General features: G+C 36.2%; 1 protein-coding gene and 1 non-coding gene across 3 annotated transcripts; both read left to right on the top strand.

Moving 5' to 3' along the window:
- Positions 1-6,828: 6,828 nt before the first annotated feature.
- On the top strand, positions 6,829-13,152 carry LOC103973931 (casein kinase 1). 2 transcript variants are annotated; one of them, XM_009388604.3, is made up of 14 exons: positions 6,829-7,470; positions 7,572-7,612; positions 8,267-8,336; positions 8,420-8,568; positions 8,693-8,788; positions 10,190-10,260; positions 11,122-11,183; positions 11,261-11,324; positions 11,419-11,503; positions 11,630-11,756; positions 11,894-11,961; positions 12,051-12,114; positions 12,200-12,327; positions 12,463-13,152. In XM_009388604.3, the coding sequence occupies exons 1-14, from the start codon at positions 7,395-7,397 to the stop codon at positions 12,748-12,750; spliced, it is 1,389 nt and encodes a 462-aa protein (XP_009386879.1). In that variant the 5' UTR covers positions 6,829-7,394; the 3' UTR covers positions 12,751-13,152. The 2 variants fall into 2 exon arrangements, with proteins under 2 accessions (XP_009386879.1, XP_009386878.1); XM_009388603.3 differs by having other exon boundaries at positions 6,830-7,470; positions 11,894-11,967.
- A 1,089-nt stretch (positions 13,153-14,241) lies between these two features.
- TRNAW-CCA (transfer RNA tryptophan (anticodon CCA)) lies at positions 14,242-14,313 on the top strand. The gene has a single exon. It is a non-coding gene; the product is annotated as a tRNA-Trp (tRNA).
- The last annotated feature ends 232 nt before the right edge of the window (positions 14,314-14,545 follow it).

Below are 14,545 nucleotides of genomic sequence, written 5' to 3'. Positions count from 1 at the left end.
TTATAAAATAATTAATTAAAAAATAGCATGACATAACATAACGAAAAATTAAAACACAAAAGGGTTCATGCTAGAGAAGGTGTTTGGGACCAATTTTGAGCATAAGACTGAGTGAGGAATTCAAAATCCTATCAAAGTAGATATTAAGTTCAATAGTTTCATTTTGATTTGTTGTTAAGATTAAGATATAACCGAGGAATCTATAGATTTTGTTGTTCGGAGTAATCAAGTTTCAGTAATAGAATTCTCAAATATTTTTCCCACATGTGGATGTGTGTGGTTGGTTGCACGGCATAGTACTAAAGCAGCAATTACTAATTTCAAAGAAGGCGCACGAGGGATCGTCTCTTTGATATAAATATGTCAACATACAAAAAAAAAAATTCACATGAGATTTTTAGATGAAAGGATTTGGAAGTTGATTGCCCACATGTCGATGCTCTCACATGCTTGGCGAGGCCGACATGGGATAAACTTAAATCTATGAATTATTGGAATCTATAATGATATATTTATGCCATCATTACGAAACCCAAGGATGTATGACCTAAGCAATGTAGATTCAATAGGGTTTTTTTTCTTTCACCATTAGCAAACGGGATTTGATTTCATGGCCTTACTATTAATCGTCAGGTTTGTTATCAGCTAATCTGCTATGTACATATCATTCATTGCACGTTTTGGAGATTATCTAAATCTGGGTGTACGTACTATTAGATCATCTAAATCTGCTGCGTATATACTATTCATCGAATGTTTTGTTATCAGCTAATCTGATATCGTCAAGTGGTATAACATGATAAAGTAGTCTCCACACACGCTCGGATGAAAGGCTGCAGACTTGCGAACCACAACCTCCACACCTGGAGCAAGTGACTGCAATCCCATAGTCTCCATTTTTTACGTGGAAACTAAACCCGGGACGTGGCGAGAGCCTATTGCCATCTATAGGGTCAAGTTCTTTCATCGCAGAGTCTGAGGTCGTATTCCTCGTGGTGGTCCATGACTAACATATAAGGTTCTCTCTTGATGATGGTGGTCCATATGGTGGTCCATGACTAACTGTGATGGTTACGTGGAAGGGGACCGGTCTTGTGTTCCTCCTACTGGTCCATTAATAATGATGAAATAAATCTATCTCACTATATAACTCAATTGTGATTTAGCAATGAGATGGTAAGGAAAAAAGTGTTAGGGATGAAACTGAGCTTAACAACCTTCAGCCTTATGCGAAGGATAGCAATGCTAAAGACAATGCCATCTAGGAATCAGGGAGCGTATTTATAGCCGTTTACACAATTGACAGTTAGCTGAAGCATTACAGTATTACAGTATCATGTGCTTTAATTTGTAGTACAATAAATTTCTCAGCCACCCGTTTTCTTTAAAAACAATTACTATTCAGTATTAGAAATAAGAGTAAACATTTTACAAGAGTCTCAAGACATGTCGTATTTAAAAGAAGAAGATTGGGAATCAGTTCCCCCATATTAGAGTTGAGAAATTGGAAGTAATATTAGCATAAGATATAAAGCTAAACAAAACTGCAAGCAAAACATCACTGACAAATATAAGAAGTGAGATAATAATGCCTTTGATTTTGTATGTTTGCTCCGGGAAATAAAAGATCCAATAAAACTAGAGAACATTTGTTGTATAATGATGAAGAGATAGAAAGAAAGAGGCTCTCATTGTCTCACACCCCTCCTCCCTTTAAACCAAGGAGGGAAAATTTACCATTAATGAAGTAAGAGAAAGAAGGAGATAGGATACAAGCCTAGATCCAATCGCTGAATTTGGATGGAAATTTTCTTTTCCAAGGGGTAAGAATGATGCTTCCCAGGAGAATGTGTCAAAATCTTTTTTCCAAGTTAATCTTTAGGAGAACGAGAGGAGCCTTTCCTTAAGTCTATTGGCTAGAACTTAGATATTATTTTTGAATTATGATACAAAGGGTGAAGGGTCTATAATCTATGATCATGGTGGCATTGATACTTTTGGGAATGAGCAACATGTGGGTTTTCGGTAAAATGAAACAATCATTGTGAAAGCTACATAATACCTAATGAATCAGGACTTTTAATTCATTCTAGAACCCATGGTAAAATTAGACAATGAACCCGTTCGGTCCATTTGGTTGAGAGCAATAATAATCTCATCCAATGAGAATGGTTTAGCAAGGCTGATATTTGCTCCGTGATTATTTTGATGTAATAATGATGTCAACTATAATTGCTCCCTGATTATTTTGAGACATGATAAAGATATTTAACCGGACAACACATCATGTTCTTGATCAAAATATTATGGTTTGGTGACTAAAAAATAGCGTCATAACATTTTTGTGATGTCGCTGCTAAAAAATTTCCATTCTTTGATCATAAATTTCAAAATTTTTAAATCATTTTAGTATATATTAGACTATAATGTATTTCTTGATATTTGGTGGTGGAATTGAGAATGAAAATGATTGAGAATGTGTAGATCTTCCATTTAGGTGCGTGATACATTTGATCTGATTTATTTTGTAAAAAGAAAATATGGTTTTATACATAAAATAATTAGAATAATAGTGAAATATAAGTGTATCCGATTACAAAAATAACATAACTTATATGAATAAAATATATAATTTAAAGCTTAAGAAATAAATTTGAAGCTACGTAATCATTATCTTAACATAAAATCTCTCTCTCTCTCTTTCTCGCGTGAGATTAATGAGTGTTCTATCTACGTCTAAATTCAATCAATAATATTCTTTGTCTCAGAAGCTCGCGACAAGACTTAATTGGACCACTTTCAATGGATTGAACAGAGAATATTAAAAAAAATAATCGAGAAATAACAAAGGAGAAAATTTAATTCATATTGAGGAATTAAATAAGGATTCGATTTTACTGATAAACTACCCCAAAGAGCCAATTCGAATGGATCCACCTCTTTTTAGTTCTTCAACAATGATCATCATAAAATTGCTAAAAGATTATGTTTTAAGAAAATTGTTTTAAAAAGCTTTGTCAAGAAACACACACATACATACAACTTTCAAGCCCTATAATAGTTTCTGTAATACCTCGGAAAATGCAAACGGCATGGCAGTATCTAACAACGTCAAAACTACCTTTAACCGGAGAGCAAGTAGATCTATCAGGTAAGCATTGTAACACTATCAAATCGGATAATGCATGTAGGCTTTTATTCATAAAGGCTTGATATCTAATCATATATAGGATTGACAGGAGTAATAAGTGTGGTAACACAATCAAATCGGAACAGGATGGACCAGCAACAATGAGATGTTTTCTTTCGTGCGTGTGTCGGAGTTGGTTTATGCATCAATGTTCTTGTATATACTTTTCATCATTCATGAAAAGTTGAGTATCCTTTCAAGTAAAGAAATGGGGAATGTGTTGGTTTTCTGTATAACTTTAAGAAAAAAAGGGAAAAAGATAGTAGAAGAAATGAAAATTGCTTTTGATTTATTCAAAAATATCTATTTATATTAATCAGTACAAAGGGTAGCATCAGTCAAGACAGCAGAATCAGTACAAAGGGTAGCATCAGTCAAGACAGCAGAATCAGAACATATCCAAATCTTGCTTAAGCCCTCCTGCTCTGTAAAATGTAGGGCTTCAAGAATTGCTAATCCTTACAATATTACAGTATTGTGTGCTTTACTTACAGCATAGTCAACTGCTCTAACCCATCTGTTGGTAGGTTGCTATCCAGTTAAAGAGTATTCCGGATATTAAAAAATATATTATTAACAAATTCTAGAAATTAAAAAAAAAATTTGAAAAAAGTTTTAAAAAGCAACTTCCTTGGAAAATTTGTCCAATTATACTTAAATAGTTAGGGAAAAAAAATTGGATTTTACTTAATATATATTAGAAGAAAATTATTTGAATTCACATCTATCTCTCTCATAGTCACATATGAGATTGTGAGGAGGAGGTTTCATTTGATAGATCACATATCTATGATGGGACCTCCAAATATTAAAGAATGCTTGATGAAATGTCCCGACCACATGTATCTGATGGGACGTCTCGTACCACATCTATTTCATGGATAGCTTTCCATCAATCGGCCGACGAGTCTGTCCTCGTGTTTCCGGCGAACATGTGGCTGTGCTTATTCCCTTCTCTGTGGTGGATGATCAGCTCCACGACTTCAATACGGGAAGTCATCTGGAACTGCAGCCTCACATGAGACGCATTAGCACCTAAGAAAGTGAGTTCCAGCTGCTAGGCAGGGCTGTTGCAACAGCGTTCCAAAAGGAAGAGTACCTCGTGAGTTCTCCCCCGAAAAAAAAATGCAAGATGGTAAGGGAAAAAGTGTTAAAAGTTGTTAGGGATGAAGCTGAACTCGACAACCTTCAACCTCATACGAAGGATAGAAATGTTAAAAGATAATCCCATCTAGGAAACTGACCATGTTAGCATAATCATATTTAGGGCTTTTTTAATATCCTTCTACTATTACAGCATCGTATGCTTTAATTGTAGTACAATCAACTTCTCTCTTCTATTGACATTTTTTTTTCCAAAAAGAAATATCAGTAGACTTCAACCTTTTTTGTATAGAAAATATACCGATATTATCCTTGTGTAATCATATGTAAATAATAAAAAATATTTAAACTAATTTCATATTGCATGCTCAACATATCTATCTTCTCCTAAAGTATGATGATATTGATCTACCTTTCTATCGGCCCCTAAGGTTAAGGTAAGTGTTCTTGATGCCTTAAGCTGAACCTCTCAAGATGTCCCAATAAGTAAGTTTTTTAATTTACTCTTTCAAATTATAATAGTTCATCGTATCATAGCCATAATCATGGTGGAAGCAATAGTACTTGGATTTATTCGTCCTCTCCAATAATGTCTTCAACGGTTAAGAGTCTTTCAAGATCCATTTTTCTTTTATCTATAAAAGACTTTGGTTTTAGTCATATTTAAATGAGTTGACTCAAAACTCGAGTGAGAAAGCTTATCACAGCATATCAGGGTGTTCAAAATGTTGTACATTAACATCTAGGTGTAGAAGGTGGTATTATGCTCTATCGAGTCAGTATTATCGTCAAAGGCCTCTAGTGATAAGAGATAAAAGTTCATCGAGATTAGTTCCTTATGGATGTTATGAGTGAATGGGGACCGACTAGAGATCAGATCGATCAAACTTTCCCATCTAGATTGATGAAACTCTCATGGCATCTTTTATACGTATTGATCCATTTGCCATAGTCCAATCCTCATAGAGTTATCCATCAAGTCTATTAGAAGTGATGGTGTAGTAAATTTCATAATTAGGGAGCAGGGCAGGGCACTCGCTTGGTCGACTATTCTTATTATATATATATATATATATATATATATATATATATATATATATATATATATATATATATATATATGCATTTGCTATAGGATTGATATGAAAAAATAAACCCACATTATAAACAGAAAATAAGAGGAACATTTTATTTGCCAAATTTTATTATATATCTATATTAAATGCAATCAATTTATATCGATCATAATTACTTAAAAAAATACAAATCATGGATATAATATCTAACTAAGTAAACTATCTCCATGTGTCGAGTTAGCGTGGTAACATGATCATTGATAAAGACTTAGACAGGTGTATGCATCAATATTGTTTTAACATGGTTCCACAACTCCAGCTACTTCTACAAAAGAAATTAAAATTTCACTATGTGAAACAAAATCGATACAAAGAATCACTCTCTCATGAGTTAACCTAAACTCAAATTTAAAATTATTTATACATATTCTTATTTAAAATTAGGATTACTCATAAGTAGTCTAAACTTAGGATTTCCTAAATCTTAAGAGTGATAGTGAAATATATGTGTATTTGATTAAGAAAAACAACGAATAGAAAATAAAATTTAAAGTTTAAAAAATAAATATGAAGCCACGTAATTATTATATTTGATCATTATAAACAGTAAATAGAAGGAATGTTTTATTTGCAAATTTTTCTTATTTATTCTTGTCTTGGTTTTGACATAACTAACGCCTCTCTTCCTAGAGATTTTGCATTTTACCTAAATATTGATGGCCCATAAGCCCGACATTGGTTGATGTTGCATTGGCCTTTTCTATGTGAACCATAGGTTCTGTACATATGGATCAATTAATTTAGGCCCATAACCATCGTACACGTTGAAATTAATGGATCTAATTATTCTAATGTGCTAACGAATCCCATTGATGTAGTTATGATTTGAATGAACTGCGAATTTATATGTCTTAGGCCCGATATTAACTACCGTTTATTACAATTAGAACGTAATTACCGCCCTGCAAACAGCATGTTAGCCTTCGATTCTGCGATCCGATTCCCACCACCGACATCTCTCCACCTCTCATCTCGCTGCGTCTTTGCATCAGAGGTAACAACGGTCTCTGTTGAAACCCACGTTCAAAAGCTACCCCCAATCTGCGAACTAATCGCCACCACCAGGCGTTCGCACCCTTCCATTTCGCTACGCTTCTGCATCAGAGATGACACTGGGCTTACAGTTGGACCCCACCTAAAAGCTACCTCCAATCATACAGCAGGTGGATTTCAGGATAAGGCCGGATGTGTTGGAGAAATTTGTGGCTCTTCCATTTCCATCATCAATCACCCGTACGCGGAGATCGTACAACACCGGCCCATCACAGCTGGCAACGACGATTAACGAGTTCCTGCTCCCTTTTAAACCATGCTTAGGTCACCTAATTAGCAAGTAATTAAATCCCGAAATAATAGCAACAAACTCTTTTTTTATCATAAATAAATAGATACTGTTGTGTCGCCGGCTTTATCGAGATCGGTACCGCTCGCTTCCCGTTCGCTCTCCGTCGGGACGGATTTGCTTGGAGATTTGGGCGAATTTTTTTTTACCTCCAGATCTTCGATCCGCCCATTCGTTTGCTGGAATCGCCGGCCGCCGATCGTGAGAACCGGTGCTTGGATCTCTCGTGTCGGTGAGATCTTCTAGGATTCCTATTTGGTGGTCGAAGGCTGGTGATTTGATTGTTTTCAATCGGAGTTGTGGGCGATTGGATATTTGCATCGATTTGGTGGGCTGTAGGGAATAGTGTTTTTTTGGTTGGATCCTTTGGTTAGAGGATTTGGTACCCGATGACTCGGATTCCTTGTAATGTAGGTTTTTGGGACCTGGAATAACGAATTCTGGGGTGTTTAGATTGGCGGATTAGATAGTTCTGGTTGTATTTCGTCGCGGAGGTGAGTTGTAGGGGGATTACTGGCGATTTCCGGAAAGAGAAGGAGGATTTTCTTTTATAACTTCAGTGATTAGGAGAATTCTTTTCTGAGTTTATTATTCTGGGTCAATTTGGCTTGGATCTTCAACTATGGAGCACGTGGTGGCCGGAAAATTTAAGCTTGGCAAAAAGATTGGTAGTGGTTCTTTTGGAGAGCTTTATCTCGGTATGTTATTTTCTTGGATATGTGTGCATCATTTATAAATTCCTTTCATGCCTTGCCTTCTACTTATGCTCACCCCATATTTCTTGGTTTATTTGATTCAGGTGTCAACATACAAAGCGGAGAGGAAGTGGCGGTAAAGCTTGTATGTATCATTGCTTAGCTTGAATTCAAAACATTCAAAATTTTAAATCTAGACATATGTGGCTATTTTTTTTTTTAACTTGAATTTGAATCGATGATAACACTAATTTTTTTATGTGAGAAGTTACAAAGGTTTCCACGTATGACTTCTACCCTAGGTTTACATTGGCAAGTTTACCAGTTGAAACCATGTTACAGTCTATTAAATTAAGGTGTGAAGGTGGCACAATGCCTGCAACAAACGTATACATTGTTGCATAATATTTGAAACTTTTACATCCTCCATGATATTAAGCCCATTGATCTTGGATGTTACGTATTAGGTCCCATCTCCAAAAATCTAATGAGTGAAATGGTTGCTTGTTCAGTAATCAATGGAGATCAGTTTAATGTGAATTTTGTTCCTTGGTGTGTAATATGTGTTTGCAGGTTTAGCTTTTAGGAAGTTTTTAAACTTGCACCGACCACTCTGTTTTGTTTCTAAAAGTACATTAAAATTTTCTAGTTTGCTTCAGTACTGTATTCATTTGTGATTCTGATGATCTTGATCATAGTCTTGTACTTTAGTTTTGTCTTTATAGCAATCTACTTTTGCTATTCTATTTAATAGCACATGAGATCTGAAAATTTACCATTTATGCTTTAATATTGGCAGGAGTCTGTGAAGGCAAAGCATCCTCAACTTCATTATGAGTCAAAGTTGTATATTCATCTCCAAGGAGGAAGTAAGTTGTTAATCTATAATTATGATTCATCTTGTTTGATTGGACATTGCCATTGATGATTTTATTTTTGTGTTTTAATCAAGCTGGAATTCCCCATCTAAAGTGGTTTGGTGTGGAAGGAGAATACAATGTCATGGTCATTGATCTTCTTGGGCCTAGCCTTGAAGACTTGTTCAACTACTGTAACCGGAGGTTTTCACTGAAATCAGTGCTAATGCTTGCTGATCAATTAGTATGTGCACCACGTTGTTACCTGTCTGCTGTAGCTCTAACCTTTCTAACGTCTAATTTTTGATACTTTTCTTATGGGACTTTCTAGCAATGTCATAATACCTGTGTTTTTTATCTTGTTAAAGATTAACCGAGTTGAGTATATGCACTCAAAGGGGTTTCTGCACCGTGATATAAAGCCAGATAACTTTCTTATGGGCCTTGGTCGTAAAGCAAATCAGGTGTGTTATTGAATTACTGGAAACTTCAGTTACTAATTGCCCTTCAGACTGATAGATTGATGGCTTAGTTCTAGGAATATGTGATGATAGTTCTTTTGGACTTCAAATCATACTATGATGTTTTATTTTCTTGTTAGGTGTTGAATTTGTTCATGCAATATGGCAATGCAACTTGTGCTTACCTAAAAGTTATATTACACGCTTCTGAAGGTTAGGATAGAACATTTTTACCAAAGATATTGGCAATTGATTGACCAGTGGTTTCCTCACTATGCTCAATATGGTGCATACAAAAATATGGAATGTCAGTTATACCATACAATCCAACTTGATATTAGGCAAGTTATGAAGATCGAGGAAAACAATCTCCAATTTCTGTGCAGATTGTAGTTGTACCATCATCTTATATGGCATTTAACCATTCACTTGATTATTTATATCTAGTACTTCCCTAACCAGGTATACAGTCAGAACACACAGGTAAAGATTTTCTTAACAACTCACTTGGAGTGAATAGTTCTTTAGTTTTAGGTATCTGAATGACGAAGCACTTATTTAGCATATATAATTTGTTTTATTTAAAAAATCTTTAGCATATTCCATTGATCTGTGTCCTAATTTGCTGCAACCTGGATGTTCCTGATGAGCACATTTATTACTAATCTTTGGTTGGTTGTTTTTTCATCGGAGTCCAGGGGTTGGGTCTGTGATGGTTGGCAAAATGATGATGATGGATTTGATGATGAACACAGATGCTCAGTAGCATCATCCTCCATAGGATTGTATCCCTTAGTGTATTGCTCAACAGCAATTCCTTTCTTCTCACCTTGTTCTAGTGATCCACTGTGAATCGGAGAGGTCCTATATCATTTCCAACCAACAGGCTTGATTCCCAGACATTTATTCTCTTGCATCTACTAATGGATAGAGAAAAAGGAACTGCGATATAGTGGAGATCATTATTCCAATAAGCATCCATAGTCGATGCTGTAGTTGGTTATGTTTGTTAGGTGCTACGCTTATATATAGCTTCGCTATAAGGCAGATTATGTTTATAGTATCTGATATTTCAGGCTATTGGTTGTTCCTAAAACTGATCACAGTCTGGCAAGGCTTTGGTCAACAACAACACAAAAGGTCTGAGTAGTGGGTATTTGGACTTTGGCATGGGGGCATTATCAGGGATCTTTTAATGCCAGTGTGGCAATAGTATAGAGGTGCAGGGATCTGTTTTAGTTTGTCTCAAGTTGAAATTACAGCAACCACATCAATCATTTATGTAGAGATTGAGAAACCAGATTATGAAATAATGGCTTTAGTCATGTACTCCCAGCGTTTTATGCTGTGTTCTTTGTCTTCTTCATTCTGTTTTCTTGTTTGACATTTGTTATTTACTCTCAGGTTTATATCATTGACTATGGCCTTGCAAAGAAATATAGGGATCTTCAAACTCATAAGCACATACCTTACAGGTAATTATATCTTAGTCCTGACATGTTAATATAAAAGCTTTACCAGCCTGCAAAGAACTCATGCCTACTTATGGTAGTTTTTTAATTAACTGTTGCTGTAGTGAAAATAAGGCTAATTTCAGGATAGCATTTTAAATAAAAGAACCTTGAAAACTATTTTTTTTCCCTTTCGTAATTGATCTTTTTGTTACCACTTACTCATGAAATGAAAAGGATTTTATATGATCTAAAATATGCATCTCTCTTATCATTCAGTTTTTAACCTCAAGATGCAAACCCATAAAGGAAAGATAAAAGGGAAAATTGGAAAGAGAGTAATTAAGATTAGTTTAAATTCTTCTAAGTTTGTTACTGATCTTAAGTAAATACTGTGAACAAGAATGAAGTGCTGATGAGTCATGAATATGGGACTGCTGAATTATTTAAGTCAAGAGTAAGTGATGAATTTGGATCTGCATTTTGTATGGAATTTAATTTTGGAAGGAAACAATATGCTGTAGGAGACAATAGAAGTTGGAAAGCATAACACAGAGAAAATTTTGGCTATTAATAATTAAATTGACAGAATATTTTAAAGGCAGAGTAGTTCTTCAAAGTTCAGACCTTTGACGTTTCTATCTTTCTATAACCAATTTGCTAAGGTGGTTAATTTGGTTCTCTCTATCTTGCCCTTGTTTTATTTCTTGTTTTCTTCTGCCAAATGTGTTCGATATCATTTACAACTTCTAAAATGGGATTCTTATGCATATTCAGGAGTTGAGTTTTTGAGTCCTTGCGTTCCATATCTTTATGGACACATGTAATGTTCTTTAGCAATTGGTTATTGCTTATTAATTATGTAAGATGTTACGATCTTTACAGGGAGAATAAGAACCTAACGGGAACAGCACGTTATGCAAGTGTTAATACACATCTTGGGGTTGGTGAGTTTCTTCCACCTAATTTCACATATCATACATCTTGTGCTAACTCATATTGATATTTTCATTTCTACATGCAGAGCAAAGCCGACGAGATGATTTAGAATCTCTTGGCTATGTTCTTATGTATTTTTTAAGAGGAAGGTTAGCATCAATTTGTTGTGCTGTCAGTTTACTTTCATTTATAGAATTTGATGACACTTAACATAATATGTCTGATGGTCATTCTTTGCCTCAGCCTTCCTTGGCAAGGGCTTAAAGCTGGCAATAAAAAGCAGAAGTATGATAGAATTAGTGAAAAGAAAATGCTTACTCCTGTAGAGGTAACTCGGAATCTTCTTTTTATCTGTTTGATGAAGAACTTGATTATCCAGCATCTTCTATATTTTATTCGCACAATAAGGAATACGAATGAGAAAACTTTTGGACCATCTTTTTTTGTGAATCAGGCACTTTGCAAGTCATATCCATCAGAATTTGTATCATACTTCCATTACTGTCGATCATTGCGATTTGAGGACAAGCCAGATTATTCATACTTGAAGAGACTTTTCCGTGACCTATTTATTCGAGAAGGTAGATCCAATATTATATTTTCTGGCCATTTTTACACATGTATATTTTTAGTTAAATTTTTACTAAGCATCTGGTTTAAGCTTTCAGCCACTTCAAGTCTTATCCACCTAATCCACCTCTCAATGTGTTATTCACAGGGTATCAGTTTGACTATGTTTTTGACTGGACCATATTGAAGTATCCTCAAATTGTTGCTAATCCTCGAGTACGAGTATGCATTCAAGAACCCATAATGCTGTAATTCTCTTTCATCATTTTCACTGTCTCCATATTCCAATTTGTGTTCTCCTGCAGCAATCGAGTGATAGAATAAGTGGAGCTATTGGTCCGTCTTTTGGTAGGTCAGAAAGAACTTCAGGTCTGTTTCTTTTCTGAAGGTCAAATGTAAGCATAAACATAGTCTGCCCTGCTCAATTATTTATGGTCTTAATTGGTTGGGCCAGAGATTCGCGATAGATTCTCAGGTGCAGTTGAAGCATTTGCCAGGAGAAATGCATCAGGTTCTGGCCATCATGGTGACCATTCCAAGCACAAAAGTCCTGACAATGCACTTATATCATCCAACAAAACTGTAATTCTCTCTCCCTGTTTATTTCTGAGGGGAACCTTCAATGTTGCAAGAAAGTTGTAATAGCCATCTCCCTTGTAGTTCTACTGTAAGCTGACATGTCGGCTGCCATAACAGTGTTTTTTCTTGTAATTTTAGGTTGATTCAGATAACAGCCGTCCGACATCTCACCATGGGAGTACATCAAAGAGAGCTGTCTTGTCAAGCAGCAGGCAAGGCTCTACCGAACATAGTGAGCCTCGGCCTAGCAGAACAAGCAGAATTTTATCCAGCAGCAGCCAGCCAGCCAGTGGTCAAAGAGTTAAGCAGCCTGTGGTAGATTCTAGGTCATCATCCATCTCCAGAGCTGCAGTTAGAGGAACCCATAGTGAATCCCTTCTTCGGAGTCTCGATCTCCTCTCTCTTGGTGCTGAGAAAAGGAAGTAAAGGAAAAAGCTAGAGATGCTGCTGGTCTTGGAGGGATAAAGTGTTGCTTAAACCCTCCTCAACTATCATTTCCTACGTTCATGATGCAGTGTCCATATTATCTTTTGTTTGATGGCCATAAGATGTAATATAAAGCCAAACCTTCCAATTGAGACATTCAATAATCATATCAAATCTCTGTGATACCTGCTTTGGGCAATAGACAGCCCCAGAGCAAGTCAGTTGGTTGTTGGTTCCCCGAGAAGATCACACATTCATTCATCTGAGACATTAGAAATCAACTTCAGTCTCTCTTCATGTTGTGATCACACAATATTCCTGTCTCCTCTCTGTTACATTCTGTACTAGAAGGTTAAAGCAACAATGGGCAACTGTTATATCACCCCTTTCTTTATCATTGAAGTTTTGTCTCCAAACAATCTGCATGTTGTCCTGCACTATACCAATGTGTCTGCAATAGATGTACGGCTTTTGTGTGTTGATCTACATGCATCAAGAGAACATGGCACCGGATTTATGTGAAGCTCATATCTTGTGGCTTCATCCTTGTCCTCGGTTTGGCTCAAGGGTAACCTTCACTCACCTTATGTACCCAGAGAAGTTGAAACTATAAGAGACTAGTGAAAATTATATGTTATATCCGGAAAAACAATACACATCAAAATATATCCATAATTTAATGTGTCCACTAATGTACCAGCTATCATTCGCTCAAAAGGTTCAAGGTCAAATAATACGTTTTATCTTTTCCACATTAGTATACAAATTTGGAGAGCCATGTATATGGTGGAGAGAGAGAGAGAGAGAGAGAGAGAGAGAGAGAGAGAGAGAGAGAGAGACTCAGGCCAAAGTTCTCTACGTAACAAAAGATCTGAGAAAAAGAACCTCTTGTACAATCTTTTTCACAAGATAGTCCAACAATTGGTGTCCATTAAGAAACTAAAACTGATAGGAGCACATAGGTGTGTCAAGATGGGCATTGAATGAAGTGTGCAAGCAACCTCAAGCTCAGGATGCATTCTGTTTCTGGAGCTTGCAGGTTCCTGCACCGATAGTGCCACCTATCTGAACAAGGTCATACCATAAAAGGATCATCTGACTACATACTATGAATTAAATGACGACAGAGGAGCTTTCGATTTGTTTACCGGACACGTTTCGTGACCTACTGGTGAGAAGACGCATGAGAGGCCAAACACAGAGCAAGTCTGGCACATCCATGAAGAGTTTACAGATCTAAAGACCAGGTAACGGAGCTAATGACCAACCAGCTAAAAAAAGGAAGTAGAACCTCGAGCACCTTATAGACATAATTGAGGCAACTCAAATCGAGGAAACACTCGGAAAGCCAAGCCGCAGTCGGCAAAGAATTGCAGAAAGAAATAAAAACTTGATGCAGGATGTAATTTACAGCCATAAAAGGAACAAGATGCAGGATGTAATTTACAGCATTGGAATAAATATAGTTTACGATACATATATTAGCGAAGTGGATCCGTGGCGCAATGGTAGCGCGTCTGACTCCAGATCAGAAGGTTGCGTGTTCGATTCACGTCGGGTTCAATCACCAAAAATTTTAGTTTTTCAGTGATAGTATTTTTGTTTTTTGGCCGTCCGATGCCAATCAAACGATAAATATAACGCACTCCGATTAGCCACAAAGTAAGTGTGGGTCCCAACCGCCTCTCTCGATTAGAAAGATCTGAAGCCCGCAGACCTGTCTTGGCTCTGCAGCAGCATAGAGACCTACCTGTTAGAATCACACTGCTACTTCCTTAAATCTGTTTGCACGGCT

This window comes from Musa acuminata, chromosome BXJ3-7 (assembly GCF_036884655.1).
Source record: "Musa acuminata AAA Group cultivar baxijiao chromosome BXJ3-7, Cavendish_Baxijiao_AAA, whole genome shotgun sequence".
In the NCBI taxonomy this organism is placed as follows: Eukaryota; Viridiplantae; Streptophyta; class Magnoliopsida; order Zingiberales; family Musaceae; genus Musa; species Musa acuminata.
This window is presented reverse-complemented; position numbering and strand designations above follow the sequence as displayed.